Source organism: Littorina saxatilis, unplaced genomic scaffold (genome assembly GCF_037325665.1).
Source record: "Littorina saxatilis isolate snail1 unplaced genomic scaffold, US_GU_Lsax_2.0 scaffold_895, whole genome shotgun sequence".
NCBI lineage: Eukaryota > Metazoa > Mollusca > Gastropoda > Littorinimorpha > Littorinidae > Littorina > Littorina saxatilis.
The window spans coordinates 28,460-56,000 of NW_027127271.1; the positions used below are offsets into that span (position 1 = coordinate 28,460).

The 27,541-nt window shown below is 40.4% G+C and overlaps 2 protein-coding genes and 1 long non-coding RNA gene across 3 annotated transcripts; all 3 read right to left on the bottom strand.

The window, feature by feature from the left end:
* Positions 1–662: 662 nt before the first annotated feature.
* Positions 663–3,571, bottom strand: LOC138955730 (uncharacterized). Its single transcript, XR_011452343.1, has 3 exons — positions 3,176–3,571; positions 2,790–2,873; positions 663–2,352 (listed from the first exon to the last, which is right to left on the bottom strand). It is a non-coding gene; the product is annotated as an uncharacterized lncRNA (long non-coding RNA).
* A 758-nt stretch (positions 3,572–4,329) lies between these two features.
* LOC138955729 (myomesin-2-like) lies at positions 4,330–20,547 on the bottom strand. The gene is made up of 6 exons (XM_070327277.1): positions 20,346–20,547; positions 17,852–18,157; positions 14,161–14,463; positions 12,877–13,182; positions 11,948–12,037; positions 4,330–8,408 (listed from the first exon to the last, which is right to left on the bottom strand). The coding sequence occupies exons 2-6, from the start codon at positions 18,021–18,023 to the stop codon at positions 8,236–8,238; spliced, it is 1,044 nt and encodes a 347-aa protein (XP_070183378.1). The 5' UTR covers positions 18,024–18,157; positions 20,346–20,547; the 3' UTR covers positions 4,330–8,235.
* Positions 20,480–26,654, bottom strand: LOC138955727 (M-protein, striated muscle-like). The gene is made up of 7 exons (XM_070327276.1): positions 26,296–26,654; positions 23,807–24,112; positions 22,793–23,089; positions 22,136–22,438; positions 21,590–21,892; positions 21,021–21,323; positions 20,480–20,637 (listed from the first exon to the last, which is right to left on the bottom strand). Exons 1-7 carry the CDS (start codon positions 26,339–26,341, stop codon positions 20,480–20,482), a joined length of 1,716 nt encoding a protein of 571 aa, XP_070183377.1. The 5' UTR covers positions 26,342–26,654.
* Between the last annotated feature and the right edge of the window lie 887 nt (positions 26,655–27,541).

Here is a 27,541-nt window from a genome sequence, read left to right on the forward strand (position 1 = left end):
TTGGATTTGACTGTAAAGCTCTTTAGCAGAGAATGTAAATAAACTTGACCAAGAAATTATTGCAACAAATTTCAAACTCCCAAATTAAAGCATTGATTAATTCCCGTTAATTAATTAATTAAATTAAATGTCACAAGAATGTATGCTTTAATTTGGGTGCAACATGTTGAAACTTTGTTTGAGAATGTATCTACTTCATTGATTAAATATATGCATGTGTATGAATAGGAATCTTTCTTGTGTCAAATTGTGCGAATTGAGACTGAGTGAGATAGTGAATGTTGGTACATTACAGGGCCGGACTAAGCAAAGAGGAGGGGGGGGGGGGGGGGGGTTGCCAGTGGTGGTCCAGGGGGATGTTCCTCTGCCCCTTGTGGGGGTCAGGGGAAGGGTAGGTCATATTCTGAGATAGGAAAATGGTCGCTCCTTGCATGAAACGGCATAAAATAAACAATAATACATTTTTTTTAAATAAGTGAGGTACATGTTTAGGTTGGGGAGGGGGGGTTGCATAACCCCCCCCCCCCCCCCCCCCCCGTAGCCCTAGTCCGGCCCTGCATTAATTGTCACTGTATGGTGTGTGTCACTGTGACCAAAGATACATATGCTCTATTTGAGTTCATACAACTTCCAATTCCATTCAAACGTTAACAAAGTGTTGCTTTCTTTCTTTCTTTCTTTATTTGGTGTTTAACGTTGTTTTCAACCATTCAAGGTTATAACAAAGTGTTGCTGGTATGCGACTGAACATGTTCTATTAGGAAAGCAAAGCAAATTCCGGTGTACATAGTGGTCAACATAAAAACAATCAGACGCATCGATGCAAGACATTTATCAAGTGGCTGACAATTGATTTTGAAATGAAAACTGTTTGCAAAATATATCGCTGTCAAAATTATATTTTGAACAAGTACATAAAGGAATTAGGTTTGAACCATAGCAAAATGAATATGTTTAAATTTTTCATGTTGCAGACTTAAATTTACATGGACTCATGAAAATACAGAACAGGCACTGAACAAGCCATGTGATACAATACTGAACCAAATAGGAAGAGAAGTACATTTTAACGACAGCAGATTTTAACACAAAAAATCGACACCTAAGACAACAATCAAGAAGTTCAAATTCAATGTACATGCACTTGATCAGATGGGATAGTTTGTACTGCATGAAGAAAGATCATACACAACACACTACAGAGATCCTTCCTGATTGTTCTCAACATTGTATGTTTTCAGCTTTTTCCTCAAACTCCTTTCTTTCCATGTGCATTTCATTTTGTCCAACATTGCATGTTTTCAGCTTTTTCCTCAGTCTTTTCTTTCCATGTACATTTCATTTTGTCCATCATTGTCTTCAGTTTGTGGTGGAGTCTTATTTAAAAAAAAAACAGAACATTTTGCAAAGTGTCTTCTTGAACAGCTTGTGAAAGATCAAATGAATACAAAGTGTCATAAAAACACACCGGAACAGCATCACTGTTCCTGCATGGTTCAATAAAGTCATCTGCTTTTGCCTGTGTGTTGATGCACAGGTTTCCCAGAAAATATGTTCCATGGACATCAAATCACCAAAGGGAAGTAAAGTAATCGCTCTTTATGCATACGACATGTGTAATAGATTAAGCGAGAGTTGTACGGAACCTTTTCTCCTGGCACGAGAGGATGAAAGTCGCTTGTATATTTCAATGCTTGTTATTCTCTCAGGTGCCAGGAGAAAAGGTTTTGTACAACTCTCGCTTACTCTATTACACGGTCATGTCGTATGAATAAAGAGCAATTACTTCCCTTTGGTTATTTGATATCATCAACGCTTTGCCTCATTCTGTTTAAGATTTCTGCTTTGTGTTGCATGGACAGACACATCTGCAATACATTGGGCTTGACAAAGGTCAGTTTGCCCTTGTTCAGCATGCTTGTCATGTCAGGGGTGTTTTCACTCTTTTCACTGTAGGATTCAGGTGCGCAAGTCAGGGCTTCCAAACACTGCAATTTCTCATCTCTGTACGCACTCTTTTGGAGACACCAAACTCTCTGTTTTAGCTTTTTGGCAACACATCCTCCAACATACTTTGCATTGTCCTCTTCATCCTCTTTGATTTCTAATGCACTTACTGGTTCCCTAGTTTTTCTTCATAGGCCTTTAATTAAGACACCAACAGTATAAACATGTTCAAGGCAATCCAGGCTGAAACTGCAGGGGATACTGTCAACTCAGTAATGCCTGAATGCTGGGTTGAAAAAGCAGAGTAGTACCTGGCCCACGCCTTCTCCTTGGCAGCATTCCCAACCTTGCCTCAGGGAACTAGGCAGTCATGAAGAAGCAGAAGTTTCTCTTCCAGATCTGCACCTAAAACACAGAAAATAAAATATTATAAATAAAACAACACACAAATATAGCAGAAATCAACCCAAGAGTGAAACTGAAGATGTAGATGCATGCACACAATCAAAACCAACAACACACGACAACAACCCAAAACTACACTTTACATGAATGGATGTGAACATATTAAATTTTTTATTCCATTTGTCGTTATAGAACGTGTTGACAAACCACTTTCATGAATCCTTATCATGTCTTTCAACTATGACATGTGCTATCAATGATCCTAAAAAACACATGAAATATTGTAGTGGCAGGCATGTACCTAAAATATTTGTAAACAGTAGCCTCTCTGTGCAACGAAGCAGTATTTTTGCTCGAAAACTATGAATGAAAGTGATCTTTCAGGTACTGGGACTTTGCAAGCTGATTTTTTTATATCGCCTTACTCAAAAACTTACTTTTCAATTACTGAATTGGTCGACAAGCCCTCTGAGCTCCGGCGAAAGGCAGTTGTCATTCTTGGTAGATCATGCACAAGCGTTCTGCAATAAAGCATGCAATTTAGAAGTGACAATGAATTTAAAAACAACAGAAGACATCAAGCATATATCAAAACAGAATTATGCTGGAGGGGAAAGAAAACAAATATATTGCACTGATCTTTTTGATGTGTTGATCTGACTTCAGTTCCTGCACCATTTTTAACTTCCATGCATGATGTACATTCAAATCAATCAATGGTTCAGTTATAATATATCACTTATCGGTTATTTCTTGAATATCTGTTGTTCCAGTTCTAAATTTTCATAGTCTTTTACATAGATCTGTCAATATTTTTACTTACTTTTGGCAATTCTTGGAGTTTCTTTTGTGGTGATGCTGTCATCTTTTCAGCGATTGAGATGTCGGTACTTTCCCCCTGAAAAAACAACAACCATGGAATAGAAAGGGTATCTATAAATCTACAGCCGAATTTCTATCATTCAGAAATTGTTCTGTTGCAAATTTGTCGGTTCGCTGAGCTAAAATAGTGGCCGATGTGAACGAGAATTCTGCAGAAAAACGATCTGCTGATCAGCTTGAGTGCACAGCTTCGGATTTACCAGTGTGTCAGATGCTCTCGCGTTTCAAGTGTTAAAAACAAAAATAATGACGTGCCGTCCACAATCAATCTTTATTGTTGATTCACATGACTCATTTCAATCATCAGCAATGATCTTTTTGTATTGCTTTGTTTGCTTTTCACATACCTCAGCCACAAACTCCACCTCCCCTTCGAAATTCTCCTTCTTCTCCATGTGTTGAAAGACTGCACCGGAAGTAAAGTTACTGTCAAAACCTCTCGCAGCCGCAGACGGGAGTTCGAAACAGAGCCAGCGTTGGCGCGCGCGCAGAGTTGGCGATCCTGTCAAGGGATATCTATGCTTGGTCCAACGTGTGTGAATGTTTTGTGTGTGGACTGTATAGTTATCCGATTTGAACATTTTGCATTATGTATGCATTTTAATGTGCAAAAAATATTCTTGTAATTAATACTGTGGTATTTGTTGAAATGATTGTATACTTTCTTTTCCATAAACCCCAAAGGATATGGGTGGATAATTGATCTGTTATCATGCAAGAACTTTGACTTTTGCCTTCTTTTTGTAGGTTTTAGATTGTGTTTGATGATGATTATTACATAAATCCTTCAGTTCACATAATAGAACCAAATGTTCCATATTTGACTAACTGAACACGAACCCGAAAAATATTTGCTTCATACCTGAAATACAAATCTGACAACTGGCCAATATAAGGTAAGTATGTTTTTTTGTCAGGTTACTATGAACACTTTGAAAAGCAAATAGTTTTGGGATTCGTGTCCAGTTCGCAGCAGGTGTTATGTGGAAATTGTTCATAGATCTGTGTGTGGGGGAGGGGGAGGAGGAGGAAGATATAGAACCATTTGCTGCCCATTGTGATATCATACACTGAAATGAGTACAGACTGCATCCATGGTTTTTCGTGGTGTGTTTTATTCAACATAAGAAAAAAAGGTAAGTATACTGAGTACACTTGAATCGTTCAAACGGATCATGGACAATTCTGTGCTATACAGCAGTACCTCTCCTAACTCCAACAATAACAACAAACCATATGAGATTTCTTTCGTCAAAAAGTTTAATCTACTTGTGATCCATGACATTACAGTATGCTAAACAAAAAATTTAAAACAATTAAATAGAATATTTTTTTTAAATCCTTTTCACACACAAGAGCAATCTTTCCTTGTTGACTGTTGCAAGACTGACATAAGCTGCCAAAACAGAAAATTGTAACCCCATTAATCTTCAGAAACCCTTTCTGAAAGGGTGTTCACTCACAAATAAGGCCTCACTGTTGCAAATCAAATACAAACAAAACAAAATAATAAAATAAACAAAACAAAACAATAAAACATGGCATTTCAAAATCAAAAAAACTAATATTTTTTTCAGAAAAACTAAAACATAACATGATGAGATTCTCAAGCCAAAGCAACTACAATTTCAGTCGTGCATTTCAGTAAACATTACATTATCCCAAAGAGTGAAGAGTTGGTTGTTTTTTTTACTTTCTAGGTACAATACTGCCCTTTTGTAGTAATGATCACTGATAATTTCACAGAACACGTCAAGATAGATTGAAAATCAAAACGCACACACACGTCTATTTCAACATAAGAATTGGAGGCGTAAGTTGTAACCTCATTACTTTTCAGAACCCCATTCTGTTAGGGACCCTGTTAACTTTCTTGTTGACTGATGCAAGACTGACATAAGCTGACAAAACAGGAAGTACAAGTGGCTTGGCAAAATGTATCCTGTAATAAAAATGAATCTAACCTGAAAAAAACACCACTAAAGAGTGCTAGTGTCTTGTGAATAGTAGGAAACTACCAAAAAAAGGGAAAAAAAGAAAGAAACAAACAAAAAGTTACATTAAAAATAGCTTCACAGAACATAATAATAATAATAATAATAAATGAGCATTTATATAGCGCAACATCATAACTTTACAATTATGCTCTTTGCGCTTGACACATTTAAAATTCAAACACAGTTATACAAGCATTTACATCTACATTCATAGTCAGCAACGCTTGATTAAAAGCATACATACACCATCAACCATACATTACAACAGATTCTTCCACTAATTAAGTAATAAAAACATGAATAAAATAGGTAGTAAAAACAAGGAAATACCAGCTGAATACCCTTAATCAAACAGAACATGTTATTAATACTGAAAAACAGCCCTAAATGTGTATACACATTATCACATTATCACTAAAAACATAAGATTGATTGAAGTTTATTTAAAAAAAGAAACACCCATGCAAAAAAATGTCAGCATAGAAATTGGATGCATGACTGTAACATTCTTTTTCACAAACCCATTCTGGCCGAGTGTTCACTTGAATGCACACCCTTATTGTAGCAAATCAAACAAATACACCAAAAAAACCTTAAAATAAGATTTTTGCTGACCGCTGAACACTTTAGTTACATATTTTCAAACAGCAAAGAAACATTACATAAATATAGTTAATTTTAAACAGATTTTCCCCTCACAGTATTACGATAGGAGATTTTCCCGCCAAGACGTGTGACACAGTCCTTCAAAATAAAATAGTGAAAATGATATTTCAGCAAAATTCTAGCTAAAATATAACACAGCGAGATGTTCAAGCCAAGTCAACTGAAATGTAAGTTTTGCATTTCAACCGTACATATCCCAAAGGGTGAAGAGTTGTGTTTTCTTTTCTTACTTTCTATGTACAATACTGCCCTTAATAAGTATTACAAATAATTTCACAGAAAAAAAGCTGGATAAAATCAAAACTGCATACTAACGTCTATTTTAACATGAAAATAGGATGCAGAAATTGTAACCCCATTATTTTTCAGAAACCCATTCTGACAGGGTGTTCACTCAAATAAATCTAATTGTAGCAAATCAAATAATAAACAAAGCAAAATGATAACACAAACAAAACAAAAATCAAAGAAACTAATATTTCAGCAAAATTCTAGCTTACAAATAACATGCTGAGATTCTCAAGGCAAAGCAACTAAAATTTAAGTCATGCATTTTAGTGAACATTACAATCATACTCTCTCAGTTTTTTTTTAGTTTTTTTTTTTACATTAGAGACTTTAAGAAGGGCTACCACATTCATATGGTTGGCATTTTCGTGGTTGCAAAAGACACTCGGCGGGGGAACACCATGTGTCGCTAGTACAGCGGTTAAGAGGACAGAAGAATTTTGTTTCGCTGGTCGCACCGGTTCAGAAGTGTCGATCAGATAATACCAGCTGCCTCACTTCTGCTGAAACGCATCAGATACTCAGGCCACAACTCAACACATCATAAACTTTAACTGCTTCATGCATTTTTCTCCTCTAGGCGGCTTGACCAGCCAACTGAAAAGTTGAGTCGGCCTGATGTTTGGGTCGCCATCTTGAAATTTCTTTCGTCTGCTCAGTCACTCACTTACCCAATTCAAGCCTGCTTTACGGCTTTTTAAACTTGATTTTTAAAAACATTTCAATGATAAATCGCGCCTAAAGATGTCAGAGCATACATCGATTACACAAGGTAGGCATATTTTATGACTATTCGAATATAAAACGCGACCGAAGTCACTTTCGTCAGAATGACCAATTCTACGAATTTCGTTTCTCTTGGCGAAGCGAATTTCTGTTCGTAGAGATCGGAAGTCACGTGTACTCAAAAAGGTGTGACGTTTTACAACCGAAAATGCCAACGAAACGAATGTGGTAGTGCTTCTTAATCTCTCTATTATCCCAAAGAGTGAAGAGAAGTCTTTTTACTTTCTATGTACAAACCTGCCCTTTTGTAATAGTAATTACTTTTAATTTCTGAGAAATTAAAAATTAAAACATACACACACGCCTTGTTCAACACAAGAATTGGAGGCATAAATTGTAACCTCATTATTTTTCAGAAACCCATTCTATTAGGGTGTTCCCTGGAATACTGCCTCATTGTAGCAAATCAAATACAAAAATAAAAATAACCCACTTAAAATAAGATTTTTGCCGACAGCTTAACACTTTAGCCACACTGTGAAAAACCAATCAAAGAAATAGCATAAAAAGAGCTTTTCAACAGAATTTGCCCTAATAGATAAAGATTGAATTTTTTTTTCAAATTAAGACTCCTCATTAGAGGTGTGTCACAGTCTGTCAAAATCAAATCAAAGAAAACAATATTCCAGGAAAATGCTAGATTAAATATGGCATGATGAGATTTGCAAGCCAAATCAACTTTCTTTTTTGATGTACAATGTCGTGACTTTCATAATTATTATAACATAAGAATGTAAGATTTAATAAAACCTGCAGATGTGAAGTGTTGTTTTTGGTGTTTGTTTTTTCTCAACATGGGATTGTGTTTACAGCCAACAATTTTGACAAACCTACCAATCCATACTTTCAGTTTCCTTTATGCCATGTGGCAGAAATACCAGCTGCAAACCAAGATGATGTAAGCTGCCTCTACAAATACAGAGTAAGGCCTTTAATCTCAACTCAAAAGTTTTCCCTAGAGCTGACCCTTCACCAGTTAGCGCTCTCAAGAGATCAGTCTCTCATTTGCAACTTCTGACCATTATGGGTACCTACTTTGACCTTATTTGCTTGAGACGATTGTAGACACAGTATTTAATGTCCTTCCAGGATCTGTGCTTTAGAACACTACTTTCTGCCTGTTTGCATCTTTCTGCTTCAAGTTTTTGCGGGACTTTATTCATTGAAAAACATGCAGCCAAATGTTTCTCAACTGCAGCAATTTCCTCTTTTTTCCAAGGCATTTTCTTCTGATTTTTTGTTCCATCAGGCCTTCTCTTCTGAGTCAGTGTTTTACCCCCTTTAGCTGATGTACTGGTAGCTGGGGCGATGGTAAGGGAAACATCACCAACGGATGCACAAGCTCCAGCTGTATTTTCATTTGTCTGTCAGACACCAGCTTGGAGCCCCGTTCACCCTCCACGCCAGGCCCAACTTGATCCTCGTAATCATCGTCACCTGAAAAGAAATAAATCATATTTTTCAGATAACTTTTCTTTTCATCCTGATAACAATGTCACCATGGAACCCCTACAATTGACTACACTACATGGATTAAGGGCAGAGGTGGCACGGAATTTTGATCCAAAATGGTCCCATGATGTGATTTGGGTTTTTATCATTTTTAGGCAGTTTGAACACCCTAGAATAACTGCATGTTTATTTTGTCAATTTCATCCTCTTTTTTCAATAAAGTGATGATTTGCAAAGTGAGTGAATGCTAAAAATATGCAGACTTATAACAAAAATCGATTTTTTTCATGGCAGAGCAGCAGCAACATGTCGATGAGTTTGTCAAAGTTATTGCATGCAGCGTACTCAGCGGGAATTTCCGTTTGTTGACGATGTCACAGTCATGGAAATAAAGCCCGTTTGTGTCCCTCAACGGCCGCAACACAAGAGCTGGCGAAGGCTACTTTCACTTGCAAAATGTTCCATATTTGGAAAGTGACCTTTACCTTTGAAAATCTATTCGCTGATTGGTCATTTCCAATAACTTTCAGCCGGGAAGTAGTTCTGCGCATTCGCGCGCACCACATCCGCATAAACACGCGAACCTTATTTCGAATCGGTTCGACGTCTCAAACAGCGATATTTCTCCCAACTCGGCCTCTAAAAGATAAATTCGGCGGGTGTCTATCATGCAAGAGGCAGGGGAAGTTACAACTTGCGGCAGATCGAGCAACGAAGAAAAATAAGCTAGCGGTCGGTGTGAATGTCGAGTCCACGACGCCTGAATAACAGGTACTGAGGTAGGACGTCAGGCCTTGTTTATCTCACATAAACTCCACCTTGACTGTCCCAGTTACATCCTAAAGTACTGCTAATCGAACTTCGGACCCATCTCCCACTCATGTATCTCATTCTTGGTGAAACAATGATATTTTGACTTAGATATTTGCTTCGTTGCAAAATCCAACTTTTCTCATTCAAGGAATGCAACAACTAGGTGCATTTTCCGGTGAATCAAATGTTGGGCTAAATCTTTTGGATTTCATCCTGACTCTATTTCACCAATAAGAAATGTATATACTTTTCTCCCTCTAGATCATTGAATCCCTTGAAATTGTCAGGGAAACATTATGTCTAGAGTTTATTTTGGCAGAAGCCCGACTGACGTCCTGCCTAAAGGCAAAGTTCCATGAGTTTTGGAAAAAATAATGCTTACTTCGAAGCAATTTCCGATCAAAAATCGGCCACTTTTTGTGCAATGGAAACAAGAATTAGCAGAAACCGATATGTCTGCTCCTGCGATAAAACTGAGAACATCAAGAGTAGCAAGTAAAATTCCACACGCCTTTTTTCCAGCTGATCATAATCATTGTACTTGATGTTTCATTGAGTGTTATAGCAACAGTCTGATGTCCATATGTGCAACTTTGGACTGATAGGGGATTGTGAAGAGCACTTGGAGTATAAGAAAATGTCAGTGAAAAGTACCCGCATGCACACATACTCTTGGTTTGTCAATCTGTCTTCACTGTGCGCAGCAAAACACTTCACAAACTTTCAAATGCAATTTTCTCAGAATGTGATTTTCAAGGACGGTAACCACACGGCGATGATCTTCACATCCCATCTACTTGTGGTAGACTACTAATTTTTTTCCCCCAAGCATTTTTACCCATTAAAAGATCCACAGGCAAAAAAATTGCACAAAAGAGTCTTTTTATGTGTTTTTGCTTGATAATACATACAAATATTGCAACCAGTAGAAATTTTTCGTGTCACCTCTCCCCTTAAGACATGAAAGCTAGCAATCATTACCCGCTATTACGAGCTAGTCGTGTGACAGAGAGTTTTCTTGCACACGAGACTGTAGATGTTTCACGACGGCTTTCGCCGGAGTGAAACAGCAGCAGTCGAGTGTGCAAGAACACTCTCTGTCACACGACTAGCTCGTAATGGCGATTATGTCTCACAGCTTCAACAGAGGAGAGAACAAAAACGTTTTGCGTACTCACGCTTGATAAACCTAAACACAGGAGCAGCCATTGTGGAGAGATCTACTTTTTGACGAAAGTGAACGAACAACTATGAATGACGTCTCGGTATATGTGAATGACGTCACAGTCATCGTCAGTCTGTATCTTTTGAAGCATTCCATTCTTCATGACGTCATTCTGTGTCTGCATCCGCGAAATGTTTGTTCTTTCCGGGGTCTTTGTCATCTATGTTCAGAACTCTGTCCTTCTAGTTTCAGACTAACAGGCCTCCTGAGCTAGCCACTTTCCAAGGGAAGCTAAACTCGCGTATGGAAACAGTACTGTAGTCTGGGATGCCGTTTTCAGTATTCTGAGCGTTGAAGAATTTGTAAAGAGAAGACACGACAACAGCAGGAGAAATAAAAGTCGTGTGTGCATTTTGGGGCTTTTGGAGGGACGATTTCGAGTTTGAATCCGTTCTTGCACATGCTCCAAAGCGTGTAACATACAATCTTGCACACGTTTGCTTTAGTAGTGGCAAAGAAGGAAAGCGTGTGACATAGTAGAATCAGACATCAGAATGAAATTGAACGTAGTTCGCCGCTAGTGCAAAAGGCAGTGAATTAGTGACGAGCCTGTTTGGCGCGGTAGCGATTGCGCTGTGCTTCATAGCACGCTTTACTGTACCTCTTTTCGTTTTAACTTTCTGAGCGTGTTTTTAATCCAAACATATCATATCTATATGTTTTTGGAATCAGGAACCGACAAGGAATAAGATGAAATAGTTTTTAAATCGATTTCGGAAATTTAATTTTGATCATAATTTTTATATTTTTAATTTTCAGAGCTTGTTTTTAATCCAAATATACCCAAACTCACTCATTAGTTTTTAAGCCACCCAGCTGAAATGCAATACCAAACCCCAGCCTTCGTCGAAGATTGCTTTGCCAAAATTTCAATCAATTTAATTGAAAAATGAGGGTGTGACAGTGCCGCCTCAACTTTTACAAAAAGCCGGATATGACGTCATCAAAGGTATTTATCGAAAAAACGGAAAAAAACGTCCGGGGATATCATACCCAGGAACTCTCATGTCAAATTTCATAAAGATCGGCCCAGTAGTTTAGTCTGAATCGCTCTACACACACACACACACAGGCAGACAGACACACATACACCACGACCCTCGTCTCGATTCCCCCCTCTATGTTAAAACATTTAGTCAAAACTTGACTAAATGTAAAAAGGTAAAATTGGTACTTCTTTATGGAAATTACAAGATAGGATGACTTACTAGGCAAAGTCTTTACTTTAAATTCCAAACAATTTGCAGACAGACAAGATTACAATTGAATTTAGGCACCCCACGCACAGGTAGTACTGCTCTTGTAGAAGGTCAAGGTTATTGCTTCAGACCAGCTCTTCATGCAGTGTTTACCTGGCTAACACAAGGTAATGGTTGCACTAAAAAAAGTGATTTGTTATGGAAAATGAACGACAATTGAACTTATGTTTTACCATGCTAATGTCTTACGTTTCTCAGTATATTTCAAAATTTGTTCTTTTACTCACTTTCATCCTCACTGTCTGGTTCTGAACAGCTGGGTAAGTAATCAGACTCTGAACCGCCAGGTGAGTAATCTGCATCAGACGAAGCATCATCTGAAACAGACATGAAAAGCATTTTTGCACTCACGCAAATAGCACAATCATAGCACGATGAGATGTACAAAATAAACCCTAATTTTATCCCCTAACCCTGGACAATGCCAGCCTCATTCTTGCAGATACAGAGAGAGAGAGAGAGAGAGAGAGAGAGAGAGAGAGAGAGCCAGACAGACAAACAGAGAGACAGAGAGAGAGAGATAGTACAGTAAAGCAAACACTACATTATTATTAAAAAAAAGAAAAAATTCAATGAAAAGTCATATTTGTACAGTAATAGCTCGTCTGCGTTGGCTTCTTCACACAAAAGTATGTGTTTTCCTCCCAGAAAAGAAAAACACCCAGAAGTACAATTCAAATTAGAATTTTAGAGCCCAGTTTCAGAACATTTGACACAGTTTTAGGTTATTACCAACTGTTGCACTGAAAAAGAATCAGATTGACATCACCTGGTTTCCTCAACAACAAAGTGTGGTTACCTTTAAGGTGGGATAAGGAACAATAACATACGCAAACCTCTATTCACATTGTCCGCATGGGAGTGACCACAAGTATTCTGCCCTGCTAAGAAGAAGAAGAAGAGTGGCGTGAAAGTGAAACTAGGTGCCATTACTTTGTCCAAGACAGAGTGGGAAATTTGGAATTGAAAGAATAAATGTGGAAAGTGATGACAGCGTGGAAAGTGATGACACCATGAAAGTTCAACGAAAATTCAAACCGACAACAGCTTCTACTCTACGTCAGTGTCACAATTTACATCCAAAAATCAACATCTACCAAGGAACTCCTAACAGGGACAAGAAATTTCAACATATATAAGTCCTACAACCCCTCACCTGGAGCTCTCCTGCATGTGACAGGAGCGTCAGACTCCAGCGGTGGGCTGAGACCCTCGTCGTTTTCAGCAAAGATTTTGAAGACGTAGTGGCCTCCTTCCATCAGCTTGTCAATTGTGCAGGAGGTCGTTCCCGGACGCATAGAGTCGGCCTTCACCCACGTCTGGTGCTTGGCCTCGCGACGCTCGATCACGTAGCGCTTAATGGACAGGCCTCCGTCCTTCTCCGGAGCCTTCCATTGGATGGTGACAGACTGGCTGTACACTTCGGTCACTTCCAGGGGTCCCACTGGGGCTGTTGGCACCTCTGCACACAGGAATAGAGCTTGGTGTTAAGCCTGTCCTTAACTGTGCGAAGACGACTATGCGAAGCTGGCTGCACAAAGCTTTAGCACTGAGTTTTGGGTAAAAAAAAAAGTCTTTGCGCAGTTGACTTTGGGCTACTGCCTTTTCAGTGGAACTCCCTTTTAAGACTTAAAACGTCCACCCTTTTGGGACCCTGTTTCCTCACATTTTCTGTTCCCTTCTTCTTCTTCTTCTTCTTCAACATTTGACGATGAGGGATTGTGTTCCCAACCTCTGAAAGTTTACCCTCATTTATTTTGTACTTTCTCCTTTTTAAGACCTGCTTTTCTCAGACTTGCTGAGGTCTAAAAAGGGGGGTTCCCCTCTGGTGTTTTTGACATTAGAGTCAGCTACAGACATTTGACAAACATAAAACAAGAAGCTGCTATAACTATGTAACCAATCATCTGGATATGCAACAATTCAAAAGCAATGTGGCTGAATGTTAATACTTGGCCAAAAGAATCAAGGAACCATGGGGACCGGCACGGTTGGCCTAGTGGTAAGGCGTCCGCCCCGTGATCGGGAGGTCGTGGGTTTGAACCCCGGCCGGGTCATACTTAAGACTTTAAAATTGGCAATCTAGTGGCTGCTCCGCCTGGCGTCTGGCATTATGGGGTTAGTGCTAGGACTGGTTGGTCCGGTGTCAAAATAATGTGACTGGGTGAGACATGAAGCCAAATATATGTCAAAGCAGCACCGCCCTGATATGGCCCTTCGTGGTCGGCTGGGCGTTAAGCAAACAAACAAACAAACAAACCATGGGATGAGTGCATTGATGTGCAACAGTCAGCTGCTCGCGGTCCTCCAATATTACAAATTGATTCATTGACCCTTACTTATTCTTCACACAAAAAGACAAATATGAATAAAGCCAAATATAAACATACACATACAGAGCAACAAACAAGTAGACAAACAAACGAAACAGACAGCTTACTGTATGGACTCTTTGGCACAACTGGTTCATCCAGCTCTGTGGGTTCGGACAAGCCGGCCACATTTTCGGCCATGATGCGGATGTTGTAAGATGTTCCCTCCTGCAAGTAGATAACCTCTGCAGTGGTCATCTCTCCGCGCGCACGGTCCACATGAGCCCAGGACGTCTTCCAGGTCTCTCGTTTCTCGACGATGTAGTTGGTGATGGCTGAGCCACCATCATTCTTGCTGTGTTTCCAGGTGACGACCACGGAGTCACGACGAATCTCGGACACTTCAAGGTCTTGAGGGGGTGATGCGGGTTCTGGGGAAACAGCAAAATGAATTGGGTGTGAAATGGCATCCAGAAACACCTGATCAAGAGAGGGATATATAGCTTTGACATGCTACACACACACTTAGCCACTTTTATTTCTCTCTCTCAGATACTTCATCATTAAAAGCATGGAAGCTGAAATAAATGGTTCAACAATTTGTTAACAGTCTTCATGTACCTTAGTTGTGTTTTTCTAAATAATAATAAAACAAGAAGGGCAAAGCCCATACGACTCACATGCTTGACCTTGACATAGCAATGACATCATACACAAAGAACTGCTTTACACATTTTTCCTACCAAAATACATGTGACCGAAGGTCAAGGTCATGCAACACAAAGCTGTTAATTCAAGACATAGGAAGTACAATGGTGCTTATTGGCTCTTTCTACCATGAGATATGGTCACTTTTAGTGGTTCACTACCTTATTTTGGTCACATTTCATAAGGGTCAAAGTGACCTTGACCTTGATCATATGTGACCAAATGTGTCTCATGATGAAAGCATAACATGTGCCCCACATCATTTTTAAGTTTGAAACAGTTATCTTCCATAGTTCAGGGTCAAGGTCACTTCAAAATATGTATACAATACAACTTTGAAGAGCTCCTGTGACCTTGACCTTGAAGCAAGGTAAACCAAACTGGTATCAAAAGATGGGGCTTACTTTTCCCTATATATCATATATAGGTGAGGTATTCAATCTCAAAAACTTCAGAAAAAATGGGGAAAATGTGAAAAATAGCTGTTTTTTAGGCCGGACGGATGGACGGACGTCCGGCTCGGGTGAGTACATAGACTCACTTTTGCTTCGCATGTGAGTCAAAAATGTGAAAAATAGCTGTTTTTTAGGCAACATTTATGGCCTCTGCGACCTTGACCTTGAAGCAAGGTCAAGATGCTATGTATGTTTTTTGGGGCCTTGTCATCATACACCATCTTGCCAAATTTGGTACTGATAGACTGAATAGTGTCCAAGAAATATCCAACGTTAAAGTTTTCAGGACGTCCGGACGGACGGACGACTCGGGTGAGTACATAGACTCACTTTTGCTTCGCATGTGAGTCAAAAAAGATATATTTACTTTTAGTAATACTAAATGCAATTTTTTAGACAGTTGTACAAACTGACTGGTGGACACTTGTGGCTTTTAAGGGGAGGTGGGCCAGTGCACTACCTTTTTTTTAATTTTCAATGTTTTATTGTGTCTGAATGTTATTTTATGAAAGAAATAAACAAATGATGACAAAGAATAGTCACTTTTTGTATTTTCGGTTGCTGGTTTTTGTTTTACGCGACAAAAACAGTCAAAATACAGACAAAAGTGGAGTACAGGAGATACACGGATTTTCATCAGATGTGATTGTCACACTTCTAATTATTGTTTTATTTTATCCTTCTGGGTATGCTCTAGGGGATTACGAAGCAGATCTTGTTTATTATATTTATATTTGGAGTTAGGAACACTTCTTTGTTACAACTGTCAAACTTTAGGGTAACGCTTGCGAAATTATTTTTTGAAATAATCTGGATATGACTATAATAAAATTTCAGCAAAATCCCTTCGTAATCCCCCAGAATGTTATATTCTGCACAAACTACAAAAGAAAATATTGCTCTAGCTAAATTACAGCCAGAGAAATCGCGTAACCCAAGACGTAACCGTAGGCAAAATGGCTGAACTGAGAAAAACGACATTGAAGATTGAACACCACAGAAACACTATTGAAACAGACACACAAGGACAAAACTGTGTTATGAATGAACAGCTTAGTTTATTTGAATTGCAAACTACTTAGCCTTTAGCACGCCAGCAGAGAATTTATGCGTCCATCCCTTCTTTCCCTCCGTCAACCAGCATGGGGATACTGCCCTAGCGCTAAACGTGTATCAATGACCCGATTCTCCTTTGTATTTGCATGCGAGAATAACGGTATTTTTAACGGTAACTTACTTGAGCCAGAACGAGACTTATTTCCCTCCGTTATCTCGTCGATTTGTTGGTTTCCTCGAAGTTTTCTGCTTTTGTTTTTACATCGATACAGTACTTTGCATTTTTGGTGCTTCGACAAGCAAGATGGAGGATGATGAGTTTGAAACTTTCGTTTGAGTTGTTTTTTGACAACAAATCGTACGTGGAATCTGAACGATTTACTGAGGAAGCTCTTCGCAATGAACTGTGTATCGTGGTGAAGAAAATGACACAGTTCGTCAAGACAGTGACGGAATTTACGAAAGCGCAGATTGATACAAACAGTTGCTGATCCAGTTTCGTTCGGGAAATGGCAGGCCCAGCAAACATTACCGATAATCTGACTGATGTTGGATACTTTCTCCTGTTTTTGTTTTTTTTGCGTAGCAAATGCTCAACTTGCTTGTCGAGGAGATACTGCACAGAAACTGACTCAAATTCAGCGCAAAGCAAGCCAGTGCCGAGACGTAAAAAGTGTGCTGCATGGCGTGTTCGGAAATGGCGACCTGTGGATCTGCGTGGAGATCAAAGCTTTCCTCTGTATCGGAAACACCGACAGAATCCAAACTTTGGCCTAGTACCAGCGGAACTACTTGTTGTTGCTAACCGAACTAATAAAGACATTGTCCTCTTTTTTATTTCGAGCCATTGTTATCGTATCAAAGGTTGTTTCTCAAGGAAAAATTCGCTTTCGGTTGTCACCGATCGTTTGATGTGTAACCAGGATGTTGTAAAACCGAGTGAACTTCGGGTGTTCCCGTCATGGCCGAGAGTCTCTTCGGTAGTTTCCGTATGCAAAATTCGTAAGCTGAGCATGCGCACTCACAAAGTAAACTGGTTCCCGATTTCGGTTTTTGACACGAACCAATGGATGTCGAGTACCTTCCAAATAAGGACATTTCCGTTCGATTACGATTGCTGCCTTTGCAACGGACAAGTGGCTGAGTGAATGGAACATTCATCAAAACACTGATGTCATGTTATAGGTCAAGAGCTGCTGCGCAGTTTCGTATGTCGTGAATGCACTGTTTTGCTGAGGACAAAGCCGTAACTAGCCTTTGAAATGAGACATTTTTTGGCGGGGGAATATCGACTACAGAAGACAATCAATGCCACACATGTTCACATTTTGTCTTTATTGACAGATAAATAGGACACTTTTGACAAAAACACCGACACACATGGATGATAGGTATGTTATGGAAACATAATCTGCTAAAATACCCAAAACAGTGTTTTGAACGATTTGGTCAATTTTGCACTGGCCCACCTGCCCTTAATAAGCTTCAGGATGAAAGTGTTCAGCTAACTAAACAAATGTAGTCTCTTAACTTTCTCTTGAAACAAATAAGCAACTCAAAAGCATTAAGTACAATAACCGTACACCAACCGCAACCTTACCAAATGGACTCTTGATAGTGACAGGGGATGGCATCTCCAGGAACTCACTGGTTCCCTGTTTGTTGACGGCTGCCACACGGAAATAGAACTCATCTCCAGTGACAAGTCCCTTCAGTGTCCTCGTCGTCTGGTCGTCTGTGGTCTTGTCAGCGTGACTCCATGTCATGCGCATGGCCTCACGCTTCTCAATGATGTAGCCAGTGATGGGCGAGCCTCCGTCATCTTGAGGTGGCTTCCAGTCCAGCTGGACAGAGTCGCGGGTGATGGCCTTTGCTTCCAAAGGTCCCACTGGTTTTCCCGGTGGTCCTAGGAAAACAACATGAAAATTTCATTAAGATGAATTACAAACAACAAAAGATAACTTTGAAGCTCTAAAGGGAAGCATTATATGAGACATCATGTATGGCATAAAAAGACTTACCACAGAAACACAAACACAGAAAAGAGAATAATACATACAAATACAAAGTACAACACAAAGTACCGTATTTGATGAACTACAAGCCGCGACTTTTTTTCAAAAATAATCGCATTGCGGCTTATAAAAAGATGCGGCTAAAACGTTACCTAAACTTGAATAGCATTCACCTAATGGAAGTCGCCGCGGATTTTCATTTCGCTCGATTAGCGATTACCGGTACTTTATTAGCTCTCTACTCAAGACTCGGCGCTTTTCTCTTTCTTTCGCGAATCTTCGTTTGTCAACAAGTCGTCGTGACAAGATAGCGTACAGAGAAACATCGGATGTATCAGGATCTCGCGCGTGCGAGATTTCGTTTTTTTGTGTCTCGCGATAGTTGGAGGAGCGAGAGCCGCCATGTTGTGTTTTCGTCTGCTCGAAATGTGCGCAAAAGTCGTAAATCATCCCAAAAAAGCTTATTCCGGGCGGGACTACATGTGTGTGTTGGTTACAAATTGTGTGTGTGATATTTTTCTTCAAACTTTATCACTTTTCTTCTTTGTTTCACTTGTTTATTCTCGGAGCCGATTTTGCCAAATACCGTACTTTCGTTGCCTGGTTGTTTTGATTGATTGACACGATCTGATTATATTTTTTTCGACGGCGGCTAATATAGTGACGCGGCCTATACGTGGCTCGTCCCAATTTTTTTTTTTAAAGTCGGGGGTGCGGCTTATAAAACGGTGCGTCTTGTAATCCGTCAAATACGGTACAGTAAAACCTGTCAAATAAGGACACCCTTGGGACCAGACAAAAGTGTCCTTATTCTGCAGGTGTCCTTATTAGACAGGTGCAAGTAAACGCGACAAAGTCAAGTTGAGAGAGAGAGGGAGAGTACTGCACATGTACATGTACATTTATAAGAAAAACAGAAGCTGTTTAGATTAAACAGAGAAACATTTAATATTGACTGTTGTAAAACAAGTTTAAAAGCTTTTTATCATATCAACTGTATAAATTTAAATTGTTAAAAAGTTACTGGATCTCATTCATACAACACATTCACATTCACTTCATTCTGCACTCATCAGCTTTTGAAAGAATTTGTCCAGCGTTGTCTGAGTGGACCATTGATGGCAATGTGATTCGCACGTTTGGTTGAAAACCACTCGAACACGGCGTCATTTAGCTCTTCGTATTCGGTTGTCTTCTTCGAAACCCATTTCTGGTCAGCACGTCCGTCTCCCGATTCCCACAACTTCATTATTTTTTCCCGATCGACACTGATTTTCGAAATCTGCGTTCTCCCACACCCAAGCTCTTAAGCAATCGTTCGGCATGATTTCCCACTTTCCAGTTGTTTGACAACATTTATCCTTTGTTCTAAAGTCAGCGCATTTCTTCCTTTTCTTGAATTTGAATTTCTTGTTGCCATCTTGTTAAACACGAATCACTCTTTCGAAGAGAAGATACATTCACTCATACACTTTCACTTCCGTTCCGCCGAACACGTTCCACGCGTTGGATTGGCTGCCTTGGAACTCTAGCAGCCAATCAAATGCGTCGACTTAAAACACTCACCAAGAATAGACTCTATCAGTATTCCAAGCTCTCGTAATCTCTCGCAAACTTCAGAGCATAGCAAAGCATGCGGTACAACGATCTCGTGCGAGCTGCACAAGCCAAGGTTCGAAGTTCTCGCGATGTTCAAAGCATAACAAATAGCGTGTCTCGCGAGAGCTGCTCAGATACCGACTAATATCAACTGATCGATTTATCGTCTTCTTCGTCGATCGAACTTCCCAGCTTGCTGTGGATGTCCGTATTTAGCAGGTATATGACTTATTATGGACCCAAAATACGTGTCCGCGTCCGTAATGCCGAGGTGGCCGTAACGTACAGGTGTTTTACAGTGTAAAGCAGTCCGTGCCGAGACTGACTGTCCGTATTCTGCGAGTGTCCGCTAAGTCCAGTGACCGTATTTGACAGTTTTCACTGTACAGAGTTTCGCAAGCTGACAAACATTTTGCTTTTAAACTAAATAGACTTTTTCAACTTGAGATTGACATAAAAAAAAAGGACACAGTGACTTACCAACAGGCCTCTTTGGTGTAACAGCATCCGACTCAAGCGGTTTGCTGGTTCCCACTTTGTTGATGGCGAAGATTCTGAAGTAGTGCTTCTTGTCTGTGGCCAGGTTCTTTGCCTTGGTCTTGGTCAAGTCACCATCAACAATGGTCACCTCTGTCCAGGTTCTGCGACACCTCAATGCGGTAGTTAAGCACAGGGGCACCGCCATCATCTCGAGGCGCACGCCAGTCAAGGACAACACTTGTTGCATCCAAGTGACTGAAGTAGACGGGTCCCGTAGGAGGTTCAGGAACAACTGGAAGATATGTTTGATAGATGGTCAATAAAATGAGTACATCATACTGGCATAATAACCATATCATTCAACAAAGATGTTGATTCCACTAACATTTGTATCAAAATGATTAAATATTGGAACAGCTCTACTGAAAAAAGACAACTGCTGACTTATCTTTTTTTGCTGTAAATGACATTATTGCTGTGGTGTTGTGATTGTAAACTTGTGCAGCCCAATTGAAACAGAGTAAATATTGTTGTGTTCTAATCGTAAACTTGTGTATCAATTCTTGAAATACCATGCTTATTGTATTGTCTTTGCTCCCTACATTGGACTCCATCAATCAGGACAACCATTGCAAAAATTCCACAGTTCAAAACCAAATCAAATGACATTCTCACCAGTTTCCCTTGTTGGTTTGACCAGCTCCTTCATCTCAGTTTCTGGCCCAACTCCCTCCTCATTCTCGGCAGAGACACGGAAGTAGTACTCCTGTCCAGTCACCAAGCCATCCACATCTAAAGTCGTCACTGTGCCCTTGGTGGTTCCGGCCTTAACCCATGAACCCCAGTGCTTGTCGCGACGCTCGACGATGTAGGACTTGATCGGCAGTCCTCCGTCGCTGGTAGGTGGCTTCCATTTCAGCGACACTGCTGTTTCTGTGACGTCTGTTGCTGTCAGTGATTCTGGGGCTGATGGTTTCTCTGCAGAGACAAGGAGAGATTCATTAGTTTATAGCTATGGAATTACATATTGTGTGGGCCAAAAGCAAGTTTAGAGACTTGAAAAATGATAAAATTCTGTTGTTCCAGCTATGTCTTCAACCACAGCCATTTAAAATATGTCACGAAGTCTTGGTTTTGAGCCTATTATGTAAACCTTCATGTCTTTCTTTTCCTTAAATAAACACACACAAAAACAAGAAAAGCTTGGAGTTATTAAAAGTTATCAGAATAAAAAGCATACTCACTGTAAGGACTCATTGGTGTGATGGCATGTTCCGATTCCAGAGGCTTGGACTCTCCAGCAACGTTCTCGGCCTTGACCCCGACAAGGTCCTGTCCTTCCTGCAGAAGGAGCAGGTCGCAGGTAAGACGGTCGCCAGGGACACGCTCCACCAACGTCCAGCTTGTCTTCCACGTCTCGCGCTTCTCCACAGAGTAGTGAGTGACTGGAGATCCACCGTCCTTCTCTGGTGCCTTCCAGGTGACCTTGAAGCTGGTCTTGGTCACGTCTGATATCACCAGAGGGCCTGTAGGCGGTGATGGTGGGACTGTTGAGAGAAAAGTGGGGTGGTTTAGTAAGTGTGTCACTGGTTGCCTTATCTTTTTTCAACTGACAGGTTGGGTCATGCAAAAAATATACCTGTGGAGTCAAGTAATGATTGCACATCAGAAAGCAAAATGATATTTTAAGTTTGATGTGAGAACTAGCTGTAACAACGCTAAACTGATTCAACAATGCTTGCTGACTAATCCTCAATCTACAACGTCACTGAAATTGCAATTCAACTCACAGATAGGCTTTTCCATTTTCACTGGTTTGGCTGTCTTCTGCTTTTCGCCAATGCCCACATCATTCTCTGCGGACACAGCAAAGAAGTAGTCCTTCTCTCGCTCCAGATCAGCGACAGTGCACCGAGTTCTGAAGCTCTCGACTGTGGTGACCTTCTCCCATTTGTCTGTGCCCTTCAGAGACTTCTCTATGATGTAGCGACGGACCCTGGATCCGCCATCGTTCTCTGGTGGGGTCCACTCCAAGGTCAGGCCGTCCTTGGTGATGTTCTTGATCAGCAATGACGCTGGTGCATCAGGAACACCTAAAGTTTAACAAACATTAGTCAATTTTGTATCAATATGTTTAAGACACATACGTTCAGACAAGAGACAGTAGACCAATGTTGAAAGAAAATATTACATTGGAACCTTTCTAGTAAGACCCTCCATTATATGAGACTCCCTCTACTACAAGACCTGAATTGCTCACATGTTTTCTTCACAGTGTCACTAAATTCACCTCCATTATAGGACTCTCTCTCTATTAAGACCCACATTTCTCAAACTCTACTGACATATCACAATCCCTTCAGCTATTGCTCCATATTTGCAAACACTCGCAGTCCAGTTATTTCAAAGGTTTTCTTCTTATGAAAAGAGACTTTTCAAACACTTACTGAGGATCTTCTCTGGGTAGATGGGTTCTCTGGACTGCAGAGGCAGGCTCTGTCCCTCAGCGTTGACTGCGATGATCTGCAGCATGTACTGGCTGTCCGCAACAAGGCCGGTCAAGGTCACTTTGGTTTCTGTCGTCTCCTGGACGGTGGTGAAGGTGGAACGAGGGATGATGCGGGTCTGAACGATGTAGTTGGTGATGGGCGTGCCACCGTCGCTGTCCGGAGCGGTCCAAGACACATCTGCTGATTTATCTGTGACGTTGGACACGCGCAGGCCTGTTGGTGCTGATGGCACATCTGTCAAGAGAAAATTGTGTGATAAGAGTTTGAATGCTGAAGTACTGTTGGTTAAAGACCTGGGGAGCATTGAATGACAATGGGATAGTGAAAAGTTCAGTTTCACGAATGATCGCATTTTAATGATGAGGCTAGACGATCATTACAATATGTGGAAATTAAAGCATGCATGACTCTGGCAACAAAACTTCAAGGATTTTTATTTCTCTGCTGCACTTTCTCTGTTCAACTTGAAAAGAAAAATAGTATATCAAGATTATTGTTTAAGCTGCCTAAATCTAGTTTGTTTGTTTGCTTAACGCCCAGCCGACCACGAAGGGCCATATCAGGGCGGTGCTGCTTTGACATTTAACGTGCGCCTCACACAAGACAGAAGTCGCAGCACAGGCTTCATGTCTCACCCAGTCACATTATTCTGACACCGGACCAACCAGTCCTAGCACTAACCCCATAATGCCAGACGCCAGGCGGAGCAGCCACTAGATTGCCAATTTTAAAGTCTTAGGTATGACCCGGCCGGGGTTCGAACCCCGACCTCCCGATCACGGGGCGGACGCCTTACCACTAGGCCAACCGTGCCGGTTCTAAATCTAGTTAAACTTCCCTTGTTCCTATCAATACATTTTCATGCCAGGATTTAATGCTCTTCATTGAACAATACTGACATTTCTGCTTTGAGACCGAGTTAAAGTAAATCATTCCTTTACCCCAACTCACCATAAGGACTCTTGATCCTAACAGGCTTGTCCATCTCCAGAGGTGGACTGGGCCCAGCCTTGTTCTCTGCCATCACACGGAAGAAGTAGTCTGACCCAGTGGTCAAGTTCTGGATGGTGTTACTGGTCATGTCGGGACTGATCTTGTCCACACGGCTCCAGGTGGAGCGAGGGAACTCGCGCTTCTCCAGCACGTAAGCTGAAAGCGGCAAGCCTCCGTCATCCTCTGGAGCGCGCCACTCGATGGTGGCTGACGTTTTGGTGGTGCTCAGGACCTTGATGGGTCCTTGTGGTCTGGATGGTGGCTCTGGAAAAACCACAAAGGAGTGTTACTGCACTTTGGCAAGAACAGTGTGCATAAAATCAACATAACTCTGCAGAACATTTGTTTCCATTACAAAATAATTATGAGCAAATGTACAGGTTGTCAAATGCTTGTGAAAGATAAAACAGTTAAGATGCACATATACAAGTTCAGTTAATGCTTGCAATTCCTGAATATCAGAGACCAGTGCAAACTAAACAAAACATCAATTCTCATAAACATGTTCGCTTTCCGTCAATGTTCTCACCGACGCCATCTTTGCTTAGCAGGCTAAAGCCGACAGCTGAATCGGCCCGTTCATGAATTTTCGGAATGAAGACACTCGGTGAAAGGGAAACTTAGTCCCAAATGGAAAGTTCATATTCGGGTCGAAGGTCCACTTCCTTCGATACGGAGGTTATGTTGTCATTATTTTATCGGAGATTTGATCTGGAAAATCGACTTTAGGGTTGTAGGTAGGACTTTACAGATCGAATCCAATGGAACCACAACAACTACTCTACCCCCCCCCCCCCCCCCCATTTTTTCTCAACGGATTTAGACGATTCAGAAAAATGGTCCTGGGAACGAACTTTTGGGCGGAATTCCGCCAATTGGCGGAAGAATCTCATCCCTGATTTCAGCTTTGTGGCTTAAAAATTAATTAATGACTTTGGTCAAAATCTGAAAATTGTTATCAATTTTTTTTTTTTATTTACATAAAACGATCCAAATTTACGTTCATCTTACTCTTCATCATTTCCTGATTTCAAAAACATATAAATATGTTATATTCGGATTAAAAACAAGCTCTGAAAATTAAAAATATAAAAATTATGATTAAAAATAAATTTCCGAAATCGATTTAAAAACAATTTCATCTTATTCCTTGTCGGTTCCTGATTCCAAAAACATAGATATATCTTTGGATTAAAAACACGCTCAGAAAGTTAAAACGAAGAGAGATACAGAAAAGCGTGCTATGCAGCACAGCGAAACCACTACCGCGCTAAACAGGCTCGTCAGTTTCACTGCGTTTTGCACGGCGGACTACGGTCATTGTGAAAAAATGCAGTGCGTCAAGTAATTTGAAGCCTCCCTAAAATGGGGTGTTCAAGCTAGACCTTTTCAAAGGGCAATTTCATAATAACACGATTTTAGAGGTTATCAATTTTTGCACAGAAAGAAAATCAAAATGATGTGAAAGTGAAACTTGGCACCATTACTTTGTCCAAAACAAAGCACCAATAATACAGTGAGTGTGGTTTGTGTGCATTATTCCATTCCAGTTTCCACAGCTTCACATTACTATTGCAATTTGATGCAAGCAAAGAAAAAGAAAGCTCTCAATACTAAAACCATGAATCCTTTGTTCAGCTCTAGTACGGTACTTCCATAGTTGTTTGTTTCAGCTACCCCCTCCCTCTTCCCCATTGTTCAAACTTACAAAGATATTTTTTTTAATGAAATTCAAGTGCCAGAACTATGGGAGAGATCCCCCTCCCCCTCAATCTCCAGTAGAATCTTTGACCTCATGAAAAGGATTTACCAAAGAAGATTCTGACAGACGAGTGATCGCATTTGGGTACATCTGTGACTTTCTGTGCGTGTTCAACACATTTTAAAAACCATCCGAAGGCAAATCTTGTTTAAAACAACAACAACAACAACAACAACAACAACAACAACAACAACAACAACAACAACAACAACAACAACAACAACAACAACAACACGTTTTTGAGCGGATTGTTGAGATTCGGTGCTTGATGACGATAAAATAATTTTTCTTTGAAACTAGCATTTAATCTGAACTGAAAGGGCGAGTGGTATTCAAACTCTTAGTCCGGTGGAAATCTGGTTCAAAGTCAATAAAAACGTCAATGGAATATTGTTTCTAACACTTACTTATTGAAGGGTTAAATGTTCTTAACAATATTTTCTGTTTGAAAAACAAAAACAACAAACATGCTGAAAACGCATGAAAAGTCACAGCGCCATTTGCATTTGCCGTCTAGATAGACTACATTGACTCATTGAGCGATCAGTCGCATCAGTGTGAACAGTTGCTTTTGCAATAACAGAAAGGTACATTTGAACCAAATATATGCTAATGAACTATTAAAATACCAAAAAGACAAGGCGAATCATAAAATATATAGGTGAGGAAATGATAAAATCCTTACTCAGTTTTTCCACACTGCTTTGAAGAGTCCATATTTTCGGCGGCATCAGGAAGTGACGTCATGCAGAGCGAGTCTAGAGAGTGACTTCCCCATAACCAGGAAAAAACCGATTCGAAACACACTTCGGTGTGTGAAATCCGTAAACACAGCTAACCGGAAAAAATGTCAAAATGAGACATCCTGTTCAAATCAATTTTTTTGATGATAAAATAAGATTTCCTGCATTGTACATGCTTTGAAAAAAATGGGTTCCTAAAATGAGACCCCATTTTTTTTCAGAGCCCCATTTCAAGAGGATGTTAACTGCTCTGTGACCTCACTTTGACACGATTACAAGCACACACACACACACACACACACACACACATTCAATCGCCCCCCTATGATGCAGAGTCTTTCCAAAATTATCCATGTTTGATTATGCGTCATTGTAATGCGTACGTATCTACGTCATTTACCGGATGACGACGTCAGTAGACAAATTTCTGTTCTCTTTTTCAGGAAGGTTGGCCAGCTTAGCCTTAGCTTTCTCACTGGATCTTTGTTAAATAAAATTGTAATGCGTTTCTCTTTGTGATGGAAACCGTGCTCACAGGCGTTGCTTCCTTTCTGAGAACGGAGCTTCAAGAAGGAAATATGGGCACTCTGTCTTTGCTCTGATAGTTGGAACCACCGAGAAAACGGATAGCCAGTCTCAACACCAGAATAATTATGAAGAACAAGTGTGAAAACTAGGCCAGTACAACATCTAACTACCACACCTGCTAACAGGATCGGTGAAGATCAACGATGAGCACTTTGACGAGATCAAACTGGTCAACACACCAACAGGGTATGTAAAATCCTACTGTGAACACTATAGGCCAGTACCACATCTAAGTGCAGGACACGCCAACAGAATATGTGAAGATCAACTGTGAACACTAGGACAATATCAAAGAGCGAGACATACCAACAGAATGTGAAGAAAAAAAGCACGTGCGCACTATAGCCTTCTCAAGTGGCTGCATGATACACACATAGAGCCGTGAACAACAGGAGACCAGTGACAAAGTGCCAGTCACAGCACCAGAACGTGTGAAACCAAACTTCGAACACTGGGAAAATACCAACGTGCCAACAACACAGCTAAACTTCGAACACGAAAACAATTTCAAAGTGCCAGTGCTGAGTCACACTGTGATCAAAGTGCCCGAGACCCAACACAAATGTGAACACAAAGATACATGGTGCCAAGCACAACACA